A 25,556-nucleotide genomic window follows, 5' to 3' on the forward strand; every position below is an offset into this window, starting at 1 on the left:
TGTGTGTGTGTGTGTGTGTGTGTGTGTGTGTGTGTGTGTATACAATTATGCAGTCACGCTTGTGTGTGTTAACTAAGAGTAAATCTTCCCACTGTAAATCTTTTGGAGACCAGGGGGTCAGTAGTGGGATCAATACCGATGACTGGTCCTCCTCTGAGCCGACCTCTAATTGGCTATATCTCTGCAGTGTGTGTGTGTGTGTGTGTGTGTGTGTGTGTGTGTGTGTGTGTGTGTGTGTGTGTGTGTGTGTGTGTGTGTTTGATTTAATGTAACTGGCATTACACCCACACAGGGAAAGATGAACGCAAAGCGCTTTAAAGGAAGCCTTTTGGTGACAGTCACAAGAATTACATTGCCTCTATCTCTTCTAACGACTCCATGAAGAGAGGTGGCCTGTCATCTGCAGTCGATTTAATCTACTTTTCCAGCGTTTTGAAGTCATGTAATCTATTATTTTATTATATTGTCTATATGTTATTGTCAAAACTATAGACAGCAACCACAGAGACTATAAGAGAGAACTAGGAGCACTCTGTATAGATTTATGAGCGATGTGCATTGAAAATCTACACTGTCTCAAGCTCACTTTATAAGTTCGACTACAATCCATTCAGTGTCTATTTTGCTCTGATTGTCTCAACAAAAAACAAAACAAAACAAAAATCAGGGATCAATTATCCATTCGTCCCGCAGTACAATGGAATAGTGGTTAGCACATCTGCCCCACAGACCATAAGTCCCAAGTTGAAGCTGGTGTCTGGTCTTCCTGTATAGAGTTTGCATGTTTTTGCTCGGTTTGCATGTTTTTGGCTTTTCCGGGTTCTCATTCTGCCTCCAAAAACATGCGTGCTTGATTAATTGTAGACCAAAGTGTACGTATGTGTCAATGACAGTGGGAGATTGTTTATCTATATTTTTATAGGTGATAATATCCATCAATTTTTCAATACTGCTTGTCGTCATTTGGGTGGTAACTGGATCCTGTCCTTGCTGACTACAGATGAGAGGCAGGGTACACGCTGGACTGTTTGCCAGCCAAACATGTTGCACATGTAGACAGACAAACATTCAAACTCATATTCACACCGATGGATAATTTGAGTCTTAACCAACAGGCAGGCCCCTTTTTATATGAACATTTGAACAGTATTTATTGTCACATGTTCAAGCAAAAGTGAAACATTCAACCAACTATAAACACTCCCATTCTTTAGATAAAATAATTGCTGTCACTGATGTACCTCGCATAGCTCAACACTGTTTATCATTTGCAGCTATCGTGACAGCGAAACATTTAACGGCAGACTACAGTGCTCGGTCACCGCCAATCTGGTGGACATTTTGTCTTCTCTTACCACTTTCAACGATTCAAAAAGCAGTGGCGCACAAATTCCAGGAAAAAGCAAGTTACAGCAGGTATAAATAGACAACACACCTGTGTTCAAATGCCAGGATTTGTGATTACAAACCAAAAAATGAGACCCAGGTAATCCATCGCTCTTGACAAACATCACAGTAAATCGCAAAAAGGAAAAAGAAAAGAAGGCCAAACCAGACGAGATACAGCAGTACACAAATATAATACAGCTAACATAACAACGCCACAAACATAACCAAGAGGTGGTTGTGGCATTCTATTTAAATAGACAATATCATCAAACCTTACAAGGACAGTTTGGCCAGATAATATACACAGTAAATATAGTACAGCACAAATCATTAGCAACATCAGCATAACTGCTTTAGACAGATTCATAATATACGTTTCCATATATCCAGGTATCTTGACACATGAGGTGTGAGACGATTTTAGGACGGTACATTTTAAAACGTAACATGTTGATTCGCTTCGGTTGAATGACCAAAACCGGTCAAAATCAAAATTTTTCATTTCAAATCGATTTTCGTTCCACCCCAAGTCCACACTTTTGTTCATTTCCCGCAGTCTAAACATCCCCTCCATCTCCTAGGTCTCATTCTCGCCACCGACGATCTCGCAGCAGGAGCGGCAGCCGCAGTCGCCGAGGAAGCCACGGGCGCCGAAGGAGCCGCAGCAGAGACCGGGCCCGGAGCAGACATAAAGGCCGCGACCGAGATAAAGACAAGGGACGGGATCGGGACAGGGACAGAGAGAAGACCAAGGACAAGGTGGAGAAAAAGGGGTAAGTGATGAATAACCCCTCACATTCAAGTGTATGTGCACCAGTAGACTCACATGCTGAGCGCCTCTCATATCAGTCCTAAATTCCACTCACTCCACAGAGGACACACAGAGTATAATAGAGGCCAAATATGAAGCTTTGCCTTCATCATCCTTCCATCCATCTGTCACTCAATCCTTTTACCCATCGCTCTTTTCTCCTTCAATTTCCTTCTGCAATCAAGCATCTGCCTGCACCCTTCTGATAATCTGATCCAGTTCCCTCTTGTAAGAGACGATGACATGGTGATAGAGCAGTCGAAGGTTATTCCATTTTTAGCGACTTTGTTGAAGTTTGATACCTTTAACTCAACTTTTGCCACTCGTGGTCCATCTGCAATAAGTCTTGCTGCATAATAAGATTCGATGCATCTCCAGTGCCTTTAGTGCTTCTGTCATGGGATCCAAGCTAGTCAATTTCAACCTTTCACCGAGGTCTGGAACTGTCGCGAATTGCATTGGTGACTTAACATGTTGTCTTTTAAAGGTGGAGGGAGGTTTTGCTTCAGGGCAAATTACCTTACAGGTCTCCACCAGAATAACATCCTAAGTCCTTCTTCAATGTCACATGCCTCTATTTTTTTATTTTTTTATATCAAGTCGTAAAATTATGTTACTCCTTGAATGAAAATGTTTAAAAGAAAAGCAGTTAGGGATTCAGTTGGAGTTGTTAATTATTTAGGGAGGATGCATTTTTATAGTAACCACATACAATGGGACATTGACTTAGTTTTCTTCTTATTATTATTATTTTTATTAGTAGTAATATTTGTTTTGCTAATGGCACGTTAAGTGAAATATTCAAACGGGGCTTCAAGCTGTTAATTGTAACTCCCAGTTGAAGTTTATGGTCAAATGTGTGTTGAAAAAAAGCCATCAGCACAATGCAAAATGCCTTCGATGGGCAAACAAAGAGAATTAGTGGCGCAGTGTTTTAAGCCTAGAAGCAACTGATATTTGAACACAAACAACAATCACATGTAGACAGACAATAAATAAGAAAAGGTAAGAAAACCTTTAGTTGTCTCACAATGGAGAAATACTCACATGCCAATACACTCGTGGAGAAAAACTGTTGTTACCCCTCTGTTACTGCCAGGAAAACCCACAGTGGTCACCGAAATAATTTAAAAGTAATATTAAATTCTTAAAAAATATGAAAATTAACCAATGAAAATCAGACATCGCTTTTGAATTGTGGTTCAGCAGAAAAAAAAAAACAGGCACACTCATGAAACAGGCTGATGATACACCTAGAAAATATTGAAAATAATTTGACCATAGGGACATGCTCAACCAAGGTGTGTCCTCTAATTAGCATTCTATTTTTGCGAAGTGGTTGTGGGGCTATTGATAATTTTCCAACTACATGGGTAGTCATAGAGCCTTCGTAATGCTCATATTGCTGAACTATAGCCTTGTTTGAAAAAAATAATAAAATACACTCCGTCCCCCCCCCCCCACACACACACACACACACACACACACACACAGAATGAGTTTCGCCATTTCACATGTCAGATTGAATGTTGATTTTGTGTGTGTGTGTGTGTGTGTGTGTGTGCGTGCGTGTGTAAAAGTATACTTAAGTGGATTTCATCAAGTGATGCACACCATCTGCTCAGCCTCACATCAGTGTGGGAGGACTGAACTCACAAGTTAAAATCAATCTGAAGTGGGTGGTCTATGGAAATTTTGACTGTCTAGCCAATCTCAGTTTATTAGCAAACCTCAATAAAATGTATCTCATTTGATGGATGGAGGGATGGATGGATGGATGGATGGATAGATAGATGGATGGGTGCAATACAGCAAAAAATGCACAGTAACTGAGCTTTTCCAACCAGACTTACTGTTGCAGTCACTATGTCGGCATATATTTTGTGTGATTAACTGAACATGACATTTTGCATGACATATATCAAGGTGCGGAAAGGCTGGAAAAATTTCTTTTTTTTCTTTTTTTCCCCTCCACACTTTGTATTACGAGCAAAAATTTTAGTTACAGTACCAGCGAGCTTTGAGTGAAGTGGAAAAAAATGGAGCAATTCAGATACTGGAATGCCCTTGCGTGTGGTCATGGAGAGCCATGCATTTTTGCATGATTGACAAAATTGTTCATATTTAAGGTTATATATGACACCTTTCCTATAAGCTACTCGCAATTCCTCATGAAAATCAAGTGCTTTTGAGACTTTTTTTTTGTCATTTCTGAGTGGACGATTGAGAATGTGGAGGCGGAAGTTCTGCCCACATATGCAATAGTTTTGCGCCTTCCACTGCTGAGGCATACAACTATAACTTTGAGTTTACAGCAAAATATTCTGCACATTGTTAGTGATGGTAATGCAAATGCAGCACAAGAAGAAGCACAGCATAGATGCATTCGCTAGTCCATGCCAAGATTGTTTGTATTTCAAATGAGTACATACATCGGGGTCATTTTTCTATGAAAAGTTTTTGTGCAACTCGAATTGATCGTAAACAGTGACGTTCGTGACTGGAGGTTCCACTGTACTGGAAAAAGGTGTGTGTGTCCTGTAGAAGACACATATGCGTTGAGTGTTCATCATGGGCTGGCTTGTCGAGTGGAATAATTAATAGTCAAATGTTAACACTGACCAGCTCAGCCTGAGATACCTTTTGACACAGAAGAAATCCCACAGTCTTTCAAATATGAAGCACGGTGCCAGCTCCTTGTGCTGCGTGTTTAATGAGCACTGTCGGGGCTCAGGAGAGCCACCACTTTGTCTTGCCCCTTCCATGATGTGTCCATTTAACAGACTGAATTAATGTTGGCAAAATGTGAGATGAGTCTTTGTGTTCTTATTGGACAGCAGTGGTTTTTGCTGGGGAACTCAACCATGGATGCCATTTTTGGCCAGTGTCTTTCTTATGGTAGTCGTCGTGAATGCTGACCTGACCTGACTTGTTGCCTAAATCTGCAATTGATGCCCGTTTATATTTTAACCAAGTTTAAATGGATCACTAATTGTATTTTTGCTGGAAAACATGTCTTCAATAATGCAACACATTTTGGGATTAAAGCCAACGAGAAAAACATTCAGATTTTTTCCATATTCTTAATGTAATTTAGAGTGTGTATTCTTTTCTCAAAACTCCCTGGTAAACCGCTCCTTCCTTTGAAATAAGAGGCACAAAAACCAAAAGAAAAAGCAAAAATGTGCACGTTTAATCTTGTGAGGATTGTTGAGGGGTGGTCTTAAGCGGTTTTCAAGATTCAAAATTCATTTTGCGAACTAATGCATTTTCTTATAAACGAATACCGGTCCATATATTTGCTGCCATTAAGTATTGTTTTTCTGGGATCGCTATCAGGAAAACAAATAAAGGTATCTAAGAAAATGTTAAGCCTGACTACCATATATATTTTCTTATTAAGGCTTCAATATCCTTCAGCAGTGATAGCAATCTCCTTTTTTATCTCTGACCCCGCTTTAGCCTGTCTTCATTTGAACGCACATATGAACTTCCATTCGTGTTTGTGTGCGTGTGCCTGTGTGTGTGTGTTTGCATCTGTGTGTGTGCGCGTGTGTGCATGTGTCTGTGTGTGTCCCCACATGCATCCACCTGTAGTAGGCTTTGATACGGTTCAAACTGCCTTTCCTGCCAGGTGATCTGACACCATTGACTTGGACTGGTGAAACTAGGACAGTGAAATGATTGCTGGTAACAATTTACATATTGGACTGGTTTCCTTCCAGACCAATACACTCACCACTTTCATGATAGATTCCGGACTGTATTATGCAGAGCCATGGGTGTATGCCGTTCCACATTATTGTAACTTCTAGAGGCAGCTTATCACTGTTTTTGTAGCACCTAAACCAAACACAAGTCGGCCCCCTTCACCCCACCTCAACAACTTCACAGAGGAATCAAGTATGTGTCCCTAACCCGAAGCTAACATTGCTCGCAAACATTAATTTTTGTTTGCACCGAAACTTAGTTTCATTCTTCTTGCTTTTTGGCTGTGACATGATAGGAAGGAGCGATACACTCGGGCAATGTGAGCATTATCGTGCCAATGCATTGCACCGCTTGAAAGTGGCTCTGGATCTTTACCCAACCTAGGTTAATTTGCCTTTATTTTAGCCTAACCTATAAGACCAAAACGGATGTTGTTTATTGTAATACGGATTAATTTGTTGCTTATGTTTGTTGAAAGTGAATACATAGGAAGAGGACCTTGAAAAAGTCATTGTATATTGGGGGAGGTGGAGATTGCAATTACATGATTTCTCAAAATAGTTTAGCTTCAGTAGATACATAAAATCAAATGACTCAGAATCTTGCTAGCAGTTTTTAAACGTCAAACTCCTCTCAAAAACTGGATTGTAAACTTTTTGGAGTCCCTTCCAAGTGAAGCTGTTCGATCTGTGGGCCTTGTCATGTCGTTATCGGCAACCTAAACCAGGACGACGTGGCTGTTCCTCACATGCTTCCACAGGAGATGAGGAGGATGACAAATGCTCCTTTAGCCGAAGAAAGACAGCTGACAGATGTGAAATGTTTGAGGAATATTTTAAGCCAAGCATTGCAACTGTGCATCCTGTCGGCGTCTGCCATCTTGTCTTCTCCCTCATTTCCTCTCGTCTTCGTCTAATGGTGATGTTGGGAGGCGGGGGGGGGGGTCTTCTTTTAAACTGCCACGATCTTTATCACTTACTCACAAACACACGCACACACTGTAGTACTCCAAGCTCATTTACATCCAGGTTTCCTTGCTGGGTGGGAGGAAAGGAGTGCGGCAGTGCCATGTTGATGGCAGGGGGATCGGGAGCTTTTTAGTGAGTCTGTCAGGATGAAAGAGGGGCGGGGGCCTCAGAGCGGCACCCTGACAACCCACACTGTTGTGCACGCGCTGTTGTCGTCATTAAACATTTAGCACTCCTCTAGTATGACAGCAGGCAACTTGGTGCTGCGGCGGCATGTTTTCATGCAAAATTCATTGAAAACGACGAGCTCTTGTTAAGAGATCTTGTTGCTTTTCACCAGTGGCAAAGGGTTAAGTGGGTGATTGTAGGTGTGCTTGCACATGTGAGCGAGAGTGTGTGTGTATTTAGCAGATGATTGTGCCGGGTCAGGACGCCGGACTGTGTTTTTTGTTGTTGATGCTGTAGAAATTGCTTGTTTTCACATGACTTTCATTGATGGATTTTTGACAAAAATCATCCCCGAACTGTTTCTTAATTGAGTCAGCCAAGTTGATCACCAATTGGATGGCATTTCCATAATAACAAGCCCCTTTCACGCTGCCCTGTTGACATATGGGCGCATCCGAGGTCTAATGCTAGCGCTGGCATTTCGTTGCCGATAGACCTTTTCAACATGACATCATGCACTTCTGGGGCGATTGCCAATGGCACCATGAGTAAACAAACTGTTGATTACCTTTCACCCAGTGTAAGTGGCTTAAATGATGATTTTAACCTTTCATCTTCAAACATGTGATGTACACAGTGAAAAACAAAACAGCAAGTAAATCAACATAGCCAACAATAAAACAAACCAAAAAAATAACAACATACCGACTCAACACGTTTGAAAAGGAAAAGTGAGAACCATAAACCTTTTGAATCTTCACCCTTCTCACATAGTTGATTTGAATAGAAATGTCCGATTGTCAATGTTTCCATTTTTATTGGGCTGGAACAATGTGCTAAAATACACGCATTGGTAGAGTCATACTCTTTAATTTACCAGCTTGTATTGAACAAGTGTTCATCTTCACCGAAGCACACAGCTGATGGAAGCGTTCATCACCTATTGTTGGGATCCACTTCCCAACTGGAAATTGCAAGCATCAAGTGGAGACTCAAGTTAACAGATGGCCGTTTGTTGACACAAAAGGAGGGGAAACTTTAAAAGGGGCTGCTATCAATAAATGCCGCACTGGTGTCGACGTTCATCCTTTGAAGAGGAGTGTGTTCTTAAGGTTAGAATTGTAACAATTCCATGAAATGTTGCATTTTAGTTGGCTATTTTAGCCTCATCCGGGTCTTGTTTCCACTGTGGGTTGTGTAGATGGGGGAGGCAATACCGACATTTATGACATCATGCAACACGGCCACATGAAACCCAACAATGAGTGCAACAAAAATTGGGATCAGGGACCCCAAAAGAAAGGACAACAATAGAGCATATCCAGCATTTGGATGTTTTGCTTGCATTTGTAAAATAGAAAAAGGCAATCGGATAACAGAGCAAGGAATGTGTCTTGATGCACCCTTTGGGTATTGTGCCACTGCTGAACATTTCCAATAATTGGCACGATGGGACCATTACTGTTGTTGATACAGCTGTCGTTGTGCCCGTTCACGCCTCTGTTCTTCTCTTCCGTCTCCCCATCTCAAACCAACCAGCAGAGGCAGACGGCTACCCCACAGAGCCTGGGTTCGAGATTTCTTCTTTAGAGAGAGTTTTTATTTTCCCTTGCCTCCCTTGCGTTGTGCTTTCTGATTTGGTGCTCAGTTGGTTTTCTTATATACATACATATACATATAATGTATGATGCGCATGGTTCTTCACCTGCTCAACATGAGTGCCTTAAGACAACTTCTGATGTGAATGGATGCTAAATAAATATCATTGACTTGACATACTATCCACATAACGATACAACTCCCATGCGAGGGTAAAAATAAAAAAACAAAGAAACTGTTTCAGTAAAGCTCTCTCCATTGACTGCTGATGTGAGGGTTTAAGCTTTGTTTCAGCTTGCATTGGCAAGATGCCTTTTCAGAAGGGTTTGCATAGGACAAACTTGATGGTCTTATTTTTAGTGTAATAAGCCACACGCTAGCACCACATTGCTGCTAGTTTGCTGCACTGACCACCAACTGGTTGCTTTTGGTGAGGCACCTATGTTGTTGTTGACAAAAACACATGATTAGCGGCTGGTCGACATCAAGCTATAAACATTGTGGAGGAGTAGTCGATAAATCGACTAGTCTGTCCAAGCCGTAGTAGGGACCATCACAGAGAAAAGGGTTACTGTAGTCATTTGGGAAGTGCAGTTTGAGCAGAAAGAATCAAACTTTAATGCTTGTTGAAAGTTCAGTTTAGTTTTTCTTGCCCTGCCATTGACACATACTGTAAGTACATCTTTTATCATCCGTCCTATATGTCCGCCATAAGTTGTTTCTGATTGCTCAATTGTTATTCGGTGTCGACCCTTTGGTTTCCTCTTTAGGATCACTGGCGTGGTGTAAGAATGTGGCCTGCCTTCCTGGCGTCACATCCTCAATCATGAGGTCTTCCCAATTAAGCTGAACTTACAGTCTTGTGCCAGGTCCACCCGTCTCCATCTCGTGTCATTTGGTGTGCGACGTGGGCAAAGGCTGAGTGGGTCAGCCACCGAGATGAGCAAAGAAAGACGTCTTCTCCCCGTGTGTAGAAAAGTAAAGTTGCTGTAATGAGCTCCGGGTTAAAGATGCCAACTGGCAGTGCGCATTTCATTAAAGCGTCTTCTGATGTTGGTGTGAAGCTCTTCAGTATTTCTAATCCACATTTCTAAAGCTTTCAAATACAGTACAAATGATTCACCATTCATCCCTGTTTGATTTCATCCAGTGATTCCTCTCATTATTGCATTTTTCCTCGACAAAGCTGAGCAGTACCCATCCTCGCCAATGGGGTCTCAGCAAGAGCCGCAGGCCTCTGCTTGGCTAGCGCTGCTCCATCTCTCAGACTTAACCTCTGTCAGACGCATTGCTGTGAGGCACAGAGAAAACAAAATAACAACTTAGGCACGCACACACACACACACACACACACACACACACACACACACACACACACACACACGCACACACACACACACACAACTGTTGGTTTTTACTCAGATGGTAATGATGGCTAATGATTGGCTAATTAACTAGCTCTCTACTCCCCTCCAGGCTGTGAGCAGAAAGAATCAAACTTTAATGCTTGTTGAAAGTTCAGTTTAGTTTTTCTTGCCCTGCCATTGACACATACTGTAAGTACATCTTTTATCATCCGTCCTATATGTCCGCCATAAGTTGTTTCTGATTGCTCAATTGTTATTCGGTGTCGACCCTTTGGTTTCCTCTTTAGGATCACTGGCGTGGTGTAAGAATGTGGCCTGCCTTCCTGGCGTCACATCCTCAATCATGAGGTCTTCCCAATTAAGCTGAACTTACAGTCTTGTGCCAGGTCCACCCGTCTCCATCTCGTGTCATTTGGTGTGCGACGTGGGCAAAGGCTGAGTGGGTCAGCCACCGAGATGAGCAAAGAAAGACGTCTTCTCCCCGTGTGTAGAAAAGTAAAGTTGCTGTAATGAGCTCCGGGTTAAAGATGCCAACTGGCAGTGCGCATTTCATTAAAGCGTCTTCTGATGTTGGTGTGAAGCTCTTCAGTATTTCTAATCCACATTTCTAAAGCTTTCAAATACAGTACAAATGATTCACCATTCATCCCTGTTTGATTTCATCCAGTGATTCCTCTCATTATTGCATTTTTCCTCGACAAAGCTGAGCAGTACCCATCCTCGCCAATGGGGTCTCAGCAAGAGCCGCAGGCCTCTGCTTGGCTAGCGCTGCTCCATCTCTCAGACTTAACCTCTGTCAGACGCATTGCTGTGAGGCACAGAGAAAACAAAATAACAACTTAGGCACGCACACACACACACACACACACACACACACACACACACACACACACACACACACACACACACGCACACACACACACACACAACTGTTGGTTTTTACTCCCTCCTCGCTTCACACTAAGGAAATGATCGCCTGGTTCTATGCCTCTGTTCAACATCTATCAGCTCATTAATGTCGGTAATCCACAGTAAGTGTACAGAGTAAGTGCGTTTTTGTGTGTATGTGAGAAGGTAGCCAAAAGCCTGCGGCATCCTCTCAGCCTATCGGGAGTATGTTCATGGGTGGTATGGATGTGACCGCTGCTTTGTGTTGTGCTTGCGTGTGTGTGTTGTGTTGTGTTGTGTGGAGAACTCTAGGCTGTGCAAGTGGGGCTTTTGCAGGTAAAAGACTTCAAGCAGCGTCCTCAGAAGGTTTGGTTGCTCTCACATTGTCTCAAATCAGTGAGTTGTTGTATTTGTTTGTTTATTAAAGGAGGATTAGTAGTGTGCTTCCTCAATATACTGGACAAACACACTACAGTGGTGTAGATGTTGTTGCCTCTTGGCCCATGACTCTGTTCTTTGGTGTCCTTTCACCATGAAGATACTAATGAGCAAATGTTGCTTCTCATTTTCTTTCATGCAGGACAGGCAGTGTCTGACTCAACCTCTATTTAAGGTTGACACAACCATGTTTGGATTGTTTTAACTGCTTGAGACAAGCAGTTCAAAAAAGGCAGAAATATAGAATTCTGATGGATGTATTAAAAGCATCGGTGCTCACCAGTCCTCCCTCAAATGGCTTCAATTGGCTCAAAATACAGCTGCCCGGCTCTAACGTGGAACACATAAAAGGAAGCACATTGCTCCTCTTCCGGCTTCCCTCCACTGGCTGCCTGTGCACTTTAGGGTTCATTTTAGGCTAATCTTCTTTGTTTTTAAATTTCTCAATCACAGGTGTCAAAGTCAAGGCCCGGGGGCTAGATCTGGCCATGTCATTTTATGTGGCCCGCGAAAGCAAATCATCTGTGTCAACTTCCATGATCCTTGCTAAAATCGCAAATTGTCATACATAATAACGGTGACATTTTGCAATCATTTTGTTGCCCTGTTTTTACTCATTTGAGCAATAATTGAACAAATACCTGACTGATTTCAAAACTAGTGAGCCATCATTTTTTTGTGTACAACTAATAATACAATGTGTTGATTAAACATTTATTCGGTTACACTGTCTTTATGGACCTCTGAGGGAAGACGTAACTCCAAAGTGGCGCGTGACAAAAATGAGTTTGACACCCTTGCTCTAAATAATCTCACCCTGCCTCAGCTGTCAAAGCTGCAACATCCCTACACTCATGGCCGGTGCCCCAGTTCAGCTGACCCGCTGCGCCTGGAAGTACCGAAGTCCAAGCGAAGCTCAGAGTGGAAAGGTCCCTTTATCTATTGCTGCTCCCAAACTATGGAATGACCTCCCGGCACACATTAGATAAGCACCCTCACCATCCATGTTCTAAAACATGTCATAGTTGATGTTAACTTTTCATTTAAATATTACCACGACAATTAATACACACAAATTATTTGCATGAGCATTATTTCTTATAAATATAATGAATGGATGGATTTACAAGCCATTTGGAAGTCAGGAAGAATTAGGGGTTCGTGTGCATTTTGCTGCTGTACAATGTTGGAAACATAACATTTGATCCGGATAAAATGGTACCAGGGATATTACACTTATTCTAGTGGTCTTTGGAGTGACTTTTTACCACAAAGCGCTGTGAATGACCTGTCCAAATGTGTGCATGTGCCTGGGTGTGAGAGAGGGGGGAATCTGGCCACTTTTAATCACAAGAGAGACACCCCCAGTGAGCGATAGCGAGCTGTGACAATCCACTTAGTGCGCTCTGTAATCTGCTGAACCATTTAGCGAGTTGTTAAAGGAGTATGCAAATACTTGCATGGAGGCGGGGGGGGGGAACGACACACACAAGACAAATCTGGCTCATGGACTAATGGCGATTTGTAGCACTAACACATTTAGCGTTGTGAATGTGAGTCCGAGTGCGTTGATGTGTTTGAGACCTGCTGCAGGCACGGAGAGAAGCCAGGCCTGGAGCGTGATGACAGAGACCAGATCCGGCCAAATAGAGCAGCACACACAAATGCACGCTCACACACATGCCTTCCCAATCAAATTACCCCCTTCCCCTCTTTTATTCTCTGCTGTCCTCTTTGCATCCGTGTGTACCTTCATCTCTTCTAGTTTTTTGACTTTCATTGAACACAGTACGAGCCAAGTGTTAAAGATCTCATCTTAGCTCACCGGCGTGGTCTTTTACGGCTGAGAAGTCAGGATTGTATACGGCTGGTTACGAGCCGGAAACATGACAGGCCAGCTCTGATTTAGAGCATTATGTAAATGCAGTTGTCGGCAAAAATGTTTTTCTCTTGCAAGAAAAAAGGGTGGTGGGTTTGTTTGGTCTGGGCTTACAAAGAATGTTGTTGTGGCGTGAAGAGACACACTTTTAACGTTTTATTTTCTTTCCACTTCAAGAGCTCATTCATCTGCCCTTCACTCAAGTCTTTTTAGAAAAAAAATATTTTTCCACCCAGAAAAACAAATTACACAGTAGTGACTTTCCAGTTGATAAAATCTTCCTCTTTTATGATGCATCTGACTTCAGGATATCTTAGGATAGTTTCTTATATGCAGTTTAAGAACTGTGAAGGTAAATGCTCCCTGACAGGGGAGCACAAACATGTTAGCATTTCCATTACATTATGTTTCATATACTAATACAGTGACTGTTGTTTGTGTTCCACTCCGGAGTTCTCATTAAATTCACAATTTGGATACCACAATGTTGTCTGCAACAGAACTTGAATCTTAACATTTGCCCAAATGTGTACTTTTGTTTTTAATGTGGATTACCAGTTTCCAGCTGACCCGATTATTGGCGTATTGCTGAAAACCCCCGATTCACGGGGGGGGGGGATTCATTATGATTCCTTGTTCAAACTGGTGTTTTTCTGTAATGATGGCCATTTACGTACACGTGACGAACAGAACTTATTCCTGTTATACCCCTTTCACACTGAGCTGGACTCTGACTTTTAACTTCAAAAGCACCCGCTTGAAGCTTGCAAAACCAAGCCTTCTAAAACGAAGGCTTCGAATCCATCAGCATCTGGGTGAGGTAATCACCACTGGAAGGTCATGCATTTTGATACCTGGGCCTCAGGTGGGAACTTGCCTGACTAAGGGTCTGATTTATTAAGATCCCAAGTAGCAGGCACTAAATTGGGTTTTCGTGATTCTAGCAGATTGTGCAACAGGTGTAGAAGTGATGGAGACAACCATATTGCGAGCAAACATTACTGAGTCACAGAAAATAAAGCGATGGCTTTTATCATTTGGGAGGAGCCAGCAGCTGGACGAAAGCCAGGTTTTGTTTAACTTGATCCAAATGTGTGGCAATTTGATGTAGAATATGCACTCATCCCGTGTAAAATTGCATTAAAATATGGGACAGCACACCCGGAAAACTGCTTTGGTGGAGGCCAGCACCAATTGTCACCATGTGTTGAAATGACCCAGATGCACAAAATGCAGAGTTGGCATGACTCCTTGGATTATTCTGAAGTTCCAAAATTGCCTTGCTCAATAGACGACAAATCACGAAAAAAACAAACAAACATAACAGCATGCAGCTGTGCCATATTTCCTAATCTGGAGCAGGTCAGAATCTATTTTAATACATCATAATCAACACAGATGCTTATTCATTATAAAATGTATTGTGTGCAAATCTCTACAGAATTGTTTTGCAACTCAAACTTGGCTATAGCAAGTTTTGCAAAAAAACAAAACAAAACAAAAAAATCTTATGTTGTCAAATAAATGCCATAAATGATTGCCTCAATAGCAACTACATTTCAGTTTTTGGGGTCTATCAGTGCCAACTGAAGCAAGTTGGCCATCTTGTGCACTGAAACAGCCGTTATGTCTTAACTTCTCTTTGTGCTGCGCTTCCTTGAAGTCTGCAGGACGCACAAGGGTACACGTCGGCGCTCTTCTAACGTCTCTCCCTGCAGGCCAGGCCGCAGAGCGCTCGGGGCCATGTTGCTTTGTGTTCTGACGGACAGGCAGACAGAAAGCAAGACTTACCCCGGGCTAGCGATTACGTCGACGTGACAGCACAGGAGAAGCGGCCATAGAAGAGATGTGCAAAAGGCACGGCGTGCAGATGAAATGAATAACAATGAATGCAACGTGTCCCCCTCAGACCCCCGATAACCTGCACGCCAGAGCCGAGTCGCTGTGACAGGCTGGGCTTTGTCGACGCTTTATCCTGGCTGTACACTTGTAAGGTAGAGCTGGGATAATCGCACCTAATCTAATTAGACCTAAAGAGGGCCATGACTGCGGCTGGCCAGAGGCTGACCGCGCGCGCGCGCGCGCACACACACACACACACACACACACACACACACACACACACACACACACACACACACACACACGCCAGCAAACAGCTCAGCAACAAAATCTTGTTTGCATTAGAAAAATAAGGTTGTCATATTGATTATGCAGATGAGGTGCTAACTGGGACTAACTGCCTCTCAGGCCAGCCGGTTACAGCTGACACAAGCTAAAGAGAGGAGGAAAGGATTAGGACAGGTTTAGCTTCACGGTTTCTTTTGCCACCGTTTTGCATGTCCTGCTTTTCAATTCACTGCAGGCTGATCCTCACTGCTGCTTTGCCATTTTGTCATGCAGAGTGACTATATCACCTGTAACAGTCCTTTCATATTAAAAATGGAAATATCTTTGAAACGTTGGCAGCGGGAGGGGGGGGTGGTGTTGCCTTTCAACTGAAGAAAGAGAAAAAAGTCCTAATCTATGACAACACACAAATGTCAAAGATTAGCCGTTGCTTCCATATTAATCAGGTATATAAATCAACCCAACTTGACAGGATAATTTTATGCTCCGAATCTCACACATTTATTCTTATACAATTTTTCATACTCTATTATGTCTTCTCGTAGTCTTTGACTGACTTGTTTCTTGTAGGTTTTTTTTTTCCTTCATGAAATCTGTATATATAAATCTGTGTGTGTGTGTGTGTGTGTGTGTGTGTGTGTGTGTGTGTGTGTGTGTGTGTGCGCGTGTGTGCGTGTGTGTATATGTGAGTATATTGAGTTACGATCTTGATCACGTAACAAGTGAATCTTGTATGTCAAGGTACCACCTCAGTATATGTGTTGTTCTGTTTTTGGCAAAGTTCTCTAGTAGTTCCAGCTGGAGATGGTTAGTCGTCCTGTTGTATTGAATGTATAAAACGTGTGCCAATATATAATGTGTATTGCCTCCGCGCACACGGTTGTCATGAGGTGTGCAGCCAGATTGCAGTCCCGTCCTCGAGAAGGTCTTGGGCTCTTCTCGGGCTGAGGGTATGATGTCCAATTGAAGGGCGGGATTGAAAGTGATTACCTTGTTAACTCCTGGCACCCGCTGCTACCTTGATATAGAGCTGAGCGCCAGGGCCTGATTTGCAAATGAATAACCTCTCGTTTTTTTTTTTTGTCCATTTGATGCCAAGATCATCTTTTTATATTGTGCCATGACAGATGCTGCGCGGGGCTGCCATTGTTCCCCATCAGTTTTCGGGCGAGCCAAAAGATATCCACATGTGATTTTAACACTGACAAAATCCCACCCCTCCATAGCAGCCCAATGCTTTCGTCTTTGTCTGTCCGCGCAGCAATCTCCAGACTTCCCGAGCAGAATGTTGGGTGGTGTCATTGTCTGCTTTTCAATAATGGAGAGGTAGCGCTCTGATTAGGGAAGCCTCTAATTGGGAGATATGAAAGGCGCCGCCAGCTATTGAAGAAACTGCAGGAAAATTGATTGCTCTCTGACATTTCCCTTTTGCTCCTCGTTATGTGTCCTATTACTTTCACTCTATGAAGCTTGGAAAAAAAAAAAGAATTCAGTTTTCTTTGCCTCGGCACAGATTTTCTCTGAATGTGTTTGCGCTGTAGTCGCAATGGTAAAGTCTTAATTACAGTCAATGCATTTCTTAAAAACACTTGAAGGCCATAAAAATCAAACGCTCTAATGGAAGGAAAAAATGTAATTACGCCGCTAACTGAATGTGCTCTCTTGTTCCGCGTGACAATGTAATTTATTTCACTGCACAGACTACATAATTGTGCGCCATTTGTAACCTCAAAAATCACGTCGGGACGAGGGCCAGACCAATTAAACACACATTAAAAAAAATGACTGATTTCTGCCAATTTTTCTCTCTGTTGTAAAGTTAAATAAATTGTAAAGGACAGAGTATTGTGAAGTGGTCAAATGTTCTGCCTGTAATTCTTATCTTTCCACAAAATACACAAAAATGTTATTTTATTACTTCAATATTTTTTTAATTAATCGGCTGAGAAATCGGTCATCTGTATTTTATTCTGCCAAACATCAGAATCGACATTGTCCCCAAAAAAGCCAGAATGTCCGGACCCAAGTCAGGACAGCTGTGTACCGAGGACGCCGGTAAAACACCTCAAGTTGAGTTTGTGACTTCTTTGCACCAAGCCTGTGTTCAGTTCCTTCTCACTGACGGACGGTGTCAGTGAGAGATTGCACAATTTCAAATTTTAAGGCGACACTACTGTGCTGAAAGTCGAGTCAGTGTCGACAAGTCACTGATGACGTTCAGCTGACGATTGCACAATATGGCCAAACCGAGGAATTTGGCACACCACAGCATCGGGTTCTGCAGGGTATGAATTGGCCGGGTCAGCAAATAATCAGTGTATCTGGTGTAATAATTCACAGCTTCCCTTCAACTTTGACAGCGTGGGCTAAAAAGTATTCAGTCCTGCCTGAGCCTGGCCTTTTTCCCCCCCTTTATCGGTTCTCTCTTACTAACCAAAGCGATGCATACAGAAATACAAGACAATTGAAATCAATTAAAGCCTGCATTTCACTGAGCGGCGAAGCTTTGTGCACGTGGCCAAGGTTGGCTTTTCGTCTGGGTTCGTTAAAGGTTGCAGAGATGTTCATGAGACGTTCGCAAATATTTTTAAAGGTCATACACAGTTTCTCTTGTGGTCCCCATATTTTTAACATGTTTCAAAAGGTCTTTGCAGCAAGTCAACTGTTTCCAAGTGTAGGCGAACATCTTTACAACCTTTTATATGAACCTCCGACGAAAAGCCAAAATTCGCTATGCTTGCAAACATTCGGTCTCGGTGAGGTACCAACTTTAAGGTAGTTATTTCTTATTTCCTTGAGTGCACTGAAGTTGTTGAATGCGGCGACTCCTTCTCAAGCCAAAAACATTGCCGACTAAGCTGTACTACTCCCAGTTTGAATTTGAGTATGACATTTTGTCGGTCTCTAAATGCGCTCTGTAATTCACTTGTGACCCGTCGAGGGAGAGGTCCGCCTTTTGCCCCAATTCACCTGGCATTAAGTTGATAGTATCGGCTTGAAGTGCTTCAGCGTGGCAAGTCTTCGTCGCACAATTTGCACACAACCACGCTGTCCTCCACAATTCCATCAGGCACAAAAACTAAGCACGCCATATTTCTCTTGGCTGTTTCACGGTGGATTGACAGGCCCCCGATGAACCCCACTGACATTTGCCCAGCTTGTTAGTGCTCGTGTGTCCCATCCCTTCTATTTGCGACATAAACCCCGAGTGGTTGCCCTGATAGAGCCCACATAAGAATGCAGTTTCAATTTCAATCGACAGCCATGTTGAAAAGGAGCTGTGGCGATCGCAATCAGGCCTGAGGGGGGATGCCAGGCTTCTTGTATTGTGTCCCTTGACTGCTTCATCTCAAGCATTTGCCTTGTGTAAGGAAGAGGCAGGCACATGTCACTGATGGGAAATGGTTATTACAGCATGCTTTCTTATATTTGAATGTGTACGCGTGCGTGTCAGCGCGCTTGTGCGTGCGCGTCATGCTCAGCCCCTATCCTATTGACTTTCTAATAAATATGCCTGTCGTTAGATCAGCAGTCAAACAACATATGAATTCTCAATGACACGCTTGACAAGTCCTACGTTTGTGGCAAATGGGGCGGCTGCCACGCGCGCACGCGCACCCACATACACACACATACACGAAGGATGTCTCTTTCAGTCATTCTGTGTCCTGCTTTCTTTGGTTGATATTTTCTCTTCCCCTTATCACAATATGTGACTGCAGCTATCAGTACGAATGCAGAAACCTGTCGAAAGGTAGATGTATTTCATCCAGCTCACAGGTTTGGAGGGGTGGACAAAAAAAAGATGGTGTATCCTTTTAAGAAAGATTTAGTGTGATAGTTTCATTCGTTCTTTCTTTGTAATTTCATTTCTTGGCCCATCACCACGTCATTCAAGATGTCTTCCAAATTTGGAATATCAGACCACTTCCACATGGCAATGACAGTAACAATGACATCAGTTGGGATCAATCCCCGGCTCCCCCGCACTCTCAAAAGATGCTTTGCAAACTCAAATAAAAAGATTAGAGTGTTCTGTGTTTTAGACCACATGTTTTCAAATGAACAAAGATATTGAGATAACTCAAGTGATTCATGAATTGTTGCTTGTCAGCACCAGTAGTCTCTCTCACACAGTGATCGCACAAAATAGCCGCATCTGAGACGGAACACAACAGTTAGCAGTTTTTTTTTCGCTTTCGGGACAATACAAGTTGAACAACTTTGAAATGGGGAAACTAAAATAACAATAAGCTTGTGTGCAGTTTCATCAGGTACTCCCACTTCTTCCCACTTTCCCGAAATGCATGTTTGGTTCATTGAACACTCTAAATATTCCCATTGCGTGAATGTTTGTGCGAATCGTTCTTTGACTGCATGCCCTTGCATTAACCTCGCCTCGCGCCCATGTAAGGTGGCTTGAGCACACCCTAAAAAGGACAGCGTCTCGAGGAAATGGATGGATGATGAAACAAATACTTTTGCATTGTGGCTCGAATCAATCATGCTTCGGCGAAAGGGTTGGAGTCTTTACATATACTCATACACGACAAACAGGAGCATATAATAATGGCTCATGAGTGCCCGGGTAATGGGCAAGTCTTGTTCGCTGGAACTCAAATGACTCCTCCTGCATTCAAGTCTCTCTTTCGTCTCCCATCAGCTGACTAAAGGGGTTCGTCTTTGTTGTGTCTTACACTCAGGGCGGTCTATTAAGGGCAAGATGGCCAGAATTGGGGTGGGCTTCCATGAGAGACCTCATGCAATTAGTAGAAACTTGATCACAAATGACAACTGGGCTCCCATGTGATTAATTATCTGCTGGTTAAAGGCAAGTGTTTTTTGGGGAGTTTAAGACGAGACACAACCACAAATGTGACACAATTAAATTTTTATTATTCTTTTGCTCCCAAGTGTATTTGGCATTTTCACCATGGCAGTGTAAATCGGTACTATACAGAATATTCATTGTTGTTTGCTTCCATGTTGACACGGCCCGGTGTTGACGCTTGTGGAGTTCATTGTGTGCAATGTGGACATCCATGCAGTCAGTCAGAGTAAACACAGTCATATTAGATATTTGGCACCTAAAATGTGCAATGAAATTGACATTAAAGAAGCGTTGCATCAGAATTGGACACTTCAGTCTCAATCCAGCCTAAAAGAACCCGAAGAATGGGCAATCGGGGAGGTGCCGACACTGTGATGGATCGAGCCACCACGTTAAATTGGTCAGTATTGACCTCCTTCGCTTTGCTTTGTTTGTTTGTCCAGCTTCACTTAATTGACCATCGTAATTAACATCAGCACTCTCACTGTCACTTACTTTGCTTTAAAAAATAAACTTTGTTTCAATTTACCTGTTTTCAAGTCACCAAGTGGCGGTTTAGCACGAACCACACTACACACACACACACACACACACACACACACACACACACACACACACACACACACACACACACGGGTGTCATGTTGAGCAGAGTAATGATTGGAGCTCAACTTCCCAGAGATGATGTCATGTTGGACTTTTTGAGACAGCAAACTAGTTGGGATCAATCAACAGCGCATCTGTTGTTTGTCGTCATTTTGTCGTCTTTCAGACATGAGCAGTCAAGTCAATTAATCACAATTGATAGAAATTTTGATCATTTAATCCACTGGTGTCAAAAGTCATAGGCCCGCCAAAGCAAATTATGTCGACTTCATCTCTCTTTCTGAAATGCCAAAATTTCAAATAGTTTCACTTAAAAAAAAAAAAACACACGTGGAAATCGTGTCCGTTTTTTATCTCATGAACTGTAAAATATTAATGACTTTTCTGTTTATCGCAGGGGACATGTTCCAAACCCAACTGCTGTATGTGGTAATCTGATATTGAGGCCATTAAAAAAAAATAATAATTTTTTATGGTTTTACCCCTCTCATATTCAAAAACACTTTTTAAACACACTGTAAACTCATTTGAACTCACAAAAAAATGCAAGCATAACTATCATAGAAACTACTGTATGTTGTGTAATATCTGTGTGTTCGGTATGTACCTTCAAGAAGCACAACCGAGTGGGTTGAAGTCAAGTTGGCTCAAGCCTGCGTGTGAGTATGTGATGATTTGCTTTCAAAATATGTTTTACTGTTTGGTCAAGTGGGTAGTTGTAATACTCTGTGTTTTTACATTTTAAACGCAGAGTTTTTGGTAGTTTAAAGCAGATTAAATGGTGCACATTTTACTAATGACATTTCTGAAATGGATTTTAAATGCACAACTGAACTTCTCGAATGTTTAATTTGTATAAAGATATGTGATTTTTACACACATTCTCATTGTGTCAAGTTTATCGCAGTGAAGGATATAACACTCCTCAGCCTCCCAATTCCCGTCATTTATTCTCTTCCATTTCTACTGCGGCGGTATGCCAGCTGTGTAATGTTCCACGATGGTTGTAGCGAGCAAGGCCACCGCGTCTCCCAGGCCTTGTGTTACACCGACCATTACTATCTGGCCTGCCTCCGCTACAAATTGGATGAACTGGCACTGACACATTTTCAATATTATTACATTAAACCAAGTGGATTTTGATTGATAACCTAATATGGGCCTAATGCAAAACATCAATCACGGCAAGTATATTAATTATTTAATATTGCGGCGTAATTCAGAAATCAATGCCGCTGCTGCGTGGAAGGCACAGGGGAGGAAGGAGGGTGAGGACAGCAAAAGGAGGAGCAGAAATGGAGAGCTCGCTCTCTTTAGACCTCATCAGATGATATGATGTTTTGAACACACGGAGAAGCATGGAAAATGGATTACTACCTTCACTGTCTTGCTTCATGAAGTCAGGACAACATTTAAAAAGAGTGCCCGATTAAATGCCATTAAAAATTAGATTTTGAATCATGAAGTTATATGTTGCCAAAAACAAAAGGAGAGAAGAAAGTGAAAGGATGCTGGTGGAGGAAGAGGAAGGAGGAGGAGGTGGGGGAAGGAGGAATGGGAGCGTGTCTGTGTCTCCCCTCTGTTAGATTGTTTCCCCACTAATTGCGCTTCATTAGCGGATTACACACACTGTCACCACGGAAACAAATGTCTCGCTGAGTGCCCGCCGTGCGGTGTTTGTCACAATGTAATGTAATTACAGTCCAGATGAAGTTGGCCTTAAGTGGTCGACTTTGTGCTGCCAAGAAGACGGAATAAACAACAAACAGGCTTTCATGGCCACCTTTTGACCCTCTACTTTCATTGCAGCTTCATATTTTCTTAATTTTCCTCAAGGGAATTTATCTATCCATTGATCTGTCTATCTTGAACAAATAAACACCTACCTCAAATAGATGTCTCCATTTTGCCCCTTGGGGCAAAAAGAATAGTTATAGTAATTATTGGAGATTACACTGGGGAACCTTTTTTTTTTTTCCATAAATTCTTTTTATTTATTATTTTCTGCCTTTTTCTTTACTTACTTTTAGCAGCTGAACATTTGTTGAAAACAGCTGTCAGACCTAACTCATAAAAAAATGGTTTTCCTCATGGTTATGGACGTTATTCTTCACGAACGAGCACCGCTGATCCGTTTTGAACAATGTTGCGCATCTAAACATCAGTACCTACTGAAGCCTGAGCACTTCTAATGCCGACATCACACTACATGAATGTAGCCTGATTTTGAGAGCTGTCAGACGTGTTGCAGACAAATGTGGTGTGCTGATAGACAATTTTGTGTTGTCTTGATGCGTCATAGCCCGTGTTGCGTGACACACATTCGATTGGTCATTAGGCGTTTGGGACGCTTCACGCTCACACAATGCCCCCGTTGACTTGACTTTGACAGCTGCCTGTCCTGCCTCCCCGACGAACCTGCACCGATGGACTGAATCTTCAGATGGAAGCATGCAACGATTGTGCAGGGTCTGGTCGGTGACAGACTTGTAGTGTGACATCTCACCCGGTCCAAGACACAGATCGATATTTATCTGGTAGTCTGACAGCGTGACCGTTTTGAACGACAAAAAATGTTATTTGAAAAGCCCAAGTAGTAGTTTGACAAGGCCATAAAATAGAGTATTAACGATGAGCGTTCGATATGAGACGCCATCTATCTAGCGAGCTACCAGTCTTTCTAATCATAATTACTCAAATAGTGGCTCCTACTTTAATCATTGCCATGTCACAGTTACAAAGTAGTTTCTTGGCGTATCATCCACTTGAACATATGAACGCCTCTCAACAAATACCCCCCTCCAAGGAAAAGGTTAAAGCCAGTCTTAATCTCGTCTGCCTGACTGTGTCACACAGCTTGGTTGGCCACTTGAAACAGTGTAAATTGACGAGCCCATTTGAACTCACCAAAACGGCAGCACCTACTAATGCACATAAATAGTCTGAAATGAGTTAAATCGACCTATTGCATGTTGTGAAAATTTCATTTGACGTTATTTCAGACATGGTCTTTTTCTGATGATTAACATTGCATGACACTGTGCAGCGCCTTGACTTTTTCTCTGCAGTTCTCCATCATAGTCTTTTTTTTTTTTTTTATATCAGTTTTGATATCTTCATATCATTCCATCAAACCTTATTTTAAATTAATGATGTGGGGATGACCACATTTATGAAGCCCGGTGTGATAGGTGGATAGTGGGATGGATTTTTGGGAGAGAAGGGGAAGGGCAGGTGGGGGTGTGTTAGTATGTAATTTTAGAGATGGTATAGATTTACACTATGATGCAGCTTGGCTGCATTAGCAACTGACGCCTGTCGATAAGCCTTCCCTTCTCTACACGCACGCACGCGCGCACACACACACACGCACACACACAGAGTTGTCAGTAATGGGGACCATAGTTGGTTGTGGGTGCTGGGATCGGAGGCTGTTTGTATTCTCTTGATCTTTTGATTTCCACTGCTGCAAATTTGAAATATGCCAAAATTGCATCTATTATTTACTGCCAATTTGCCTGTCCCTTCTTCAGCCTCACGTGCGCACACACGGACACTCGCATGCACGCTTTCTGACTTGCCATTCTACTGCTTCTGCTGTTTAGAACACATTCTTTTAATTTTTAGGAATAATTATAAACTTGATTATAGTCTTGCCCTGATTTATAAGCTTTCCGTGGTTTTGGCCAGACTAAAAAATATAGACAACAAAGCAAGACATCTTTTGATAATCTTCATGCTTTTGTTACTTGCATTTTATCTGCTCTCTTCAAAACCTTCCCCATCATGACTCCTGTCATTGGTCAAAGTAGGGCTAAAAACATTGAAATCGTTAACAATTAACTGGTGTTAATCAAACCTTGAAGAACATTTTGTCTTGTATACACCTTGAAGTTAATTGGAAATGTAAAATGACAATCTTCTGGTATTTACGCTCATTTAACTGGTGAGAGGCATTTTGTAATTCATCAATGCCGCTGTAATGGCGGAACGAACCAAAGAGTTCAGATATTAGTTTTTCAAGTGTGCTTGAATGTTGTCACGGTGTGTATTTGTGATTAAATAAGATAAATCCTTTTTCCACCATGACCTTTAACTTGTACAACTCAATTTTGAAAGGAATCTTTTTAAGACAGGAAGTAAAAATAACAATTGAGAATCAGAGATACTGTAGCTGCTCAAGTGAGCACACCGTCTTGTAACTTAGAATGTGGTTGCTCAAAATTTAACAGTCACATTCAAAGTGATGTTAAATTAGAGTGTGCACTCATCTGTCCCCATTTAAACTGCCTCGGATCAATCCCAAATAAATTTCTGCTGTTTTAGTCGGCTTTTCCCGACTACTGTGTCCTTGATGAACAGTTTGTTTTGGGATGGGCCGAATAATCACTTACAGTAAATAATTTACCTGCTGGAATTCGTGAATAATTGCGTCTTGAATCCATTGAGGCAAAATGGATTTTACTACTTGTTGATTCCATCGAATCTGGCTTGCTCTGGAAAGAACAACAGGATGTAAACTATGGGAAGTTGTGCTACATCCACACGGCAGCAATATTCTGCTCAAGACTCTGGCATAGAGTCAATAAAATAATTCATGGAAAATTGATCATTTTGTTTGAGTGAACTTTCCTTATAGTTTGTAAATGTCCCTTTGTGTTGCAGGGATGCTGTGAGCATGAAAGCAGGATTGGAGCATCTGGTAAGTCCTGTTTGATAACACACACACACACACACACACACACACACACACACACACACACATACACAC

General features: G+C 42.2%; 1 protein-coding gene across 4 annotated transcripts in view; it reads left to right on the top strand.

Annotated features, from left to right (window-relative positions):
• The window catches only part of rsrc1 (arginine/serine-rich coiled-coil 1), a 115,886-nt gene that overhangs the window by 19,199 nt on the left and 71,131 nt on the right, over positions 1-25,556 (top strand). For 3 of the 4 annotated variants that reach the window (XM_019887639.1, XM_019887641.1, XM_019887640.1), the window contains exons 4-5: positions 1,971-2,162; positions 25,451-25,487. In XM_019887639.1, coding sequence (XP_019743198.1) covers positions 1,971-2,162; positions 25,451-25,487 — 229 coding nt within the window. The remainder of the gene's footprint in view (positions 1-1,970; positions 2,163-25,450; positions 25,488-25,556) is intronic. The other variant, XM_019887642.1, reaches the window with a different exon arrangement.

This window comes from Hippocampus comes, unplaced genomic scaffold, assembly GCF_001891065.2.
Source record: "Hippocampus comes isolate QL1 unplaced genomic scaffold, H_comes_QL1_v1.1 scaffold6, whole genome shotgun sequence".
Taxonomy (NCBI): Eukaryota; Metazoa; Chordata; class Actinopteri; order Syngnathiformes; family Syngnathidae; genus Hippocampus; species Hippocampus comes.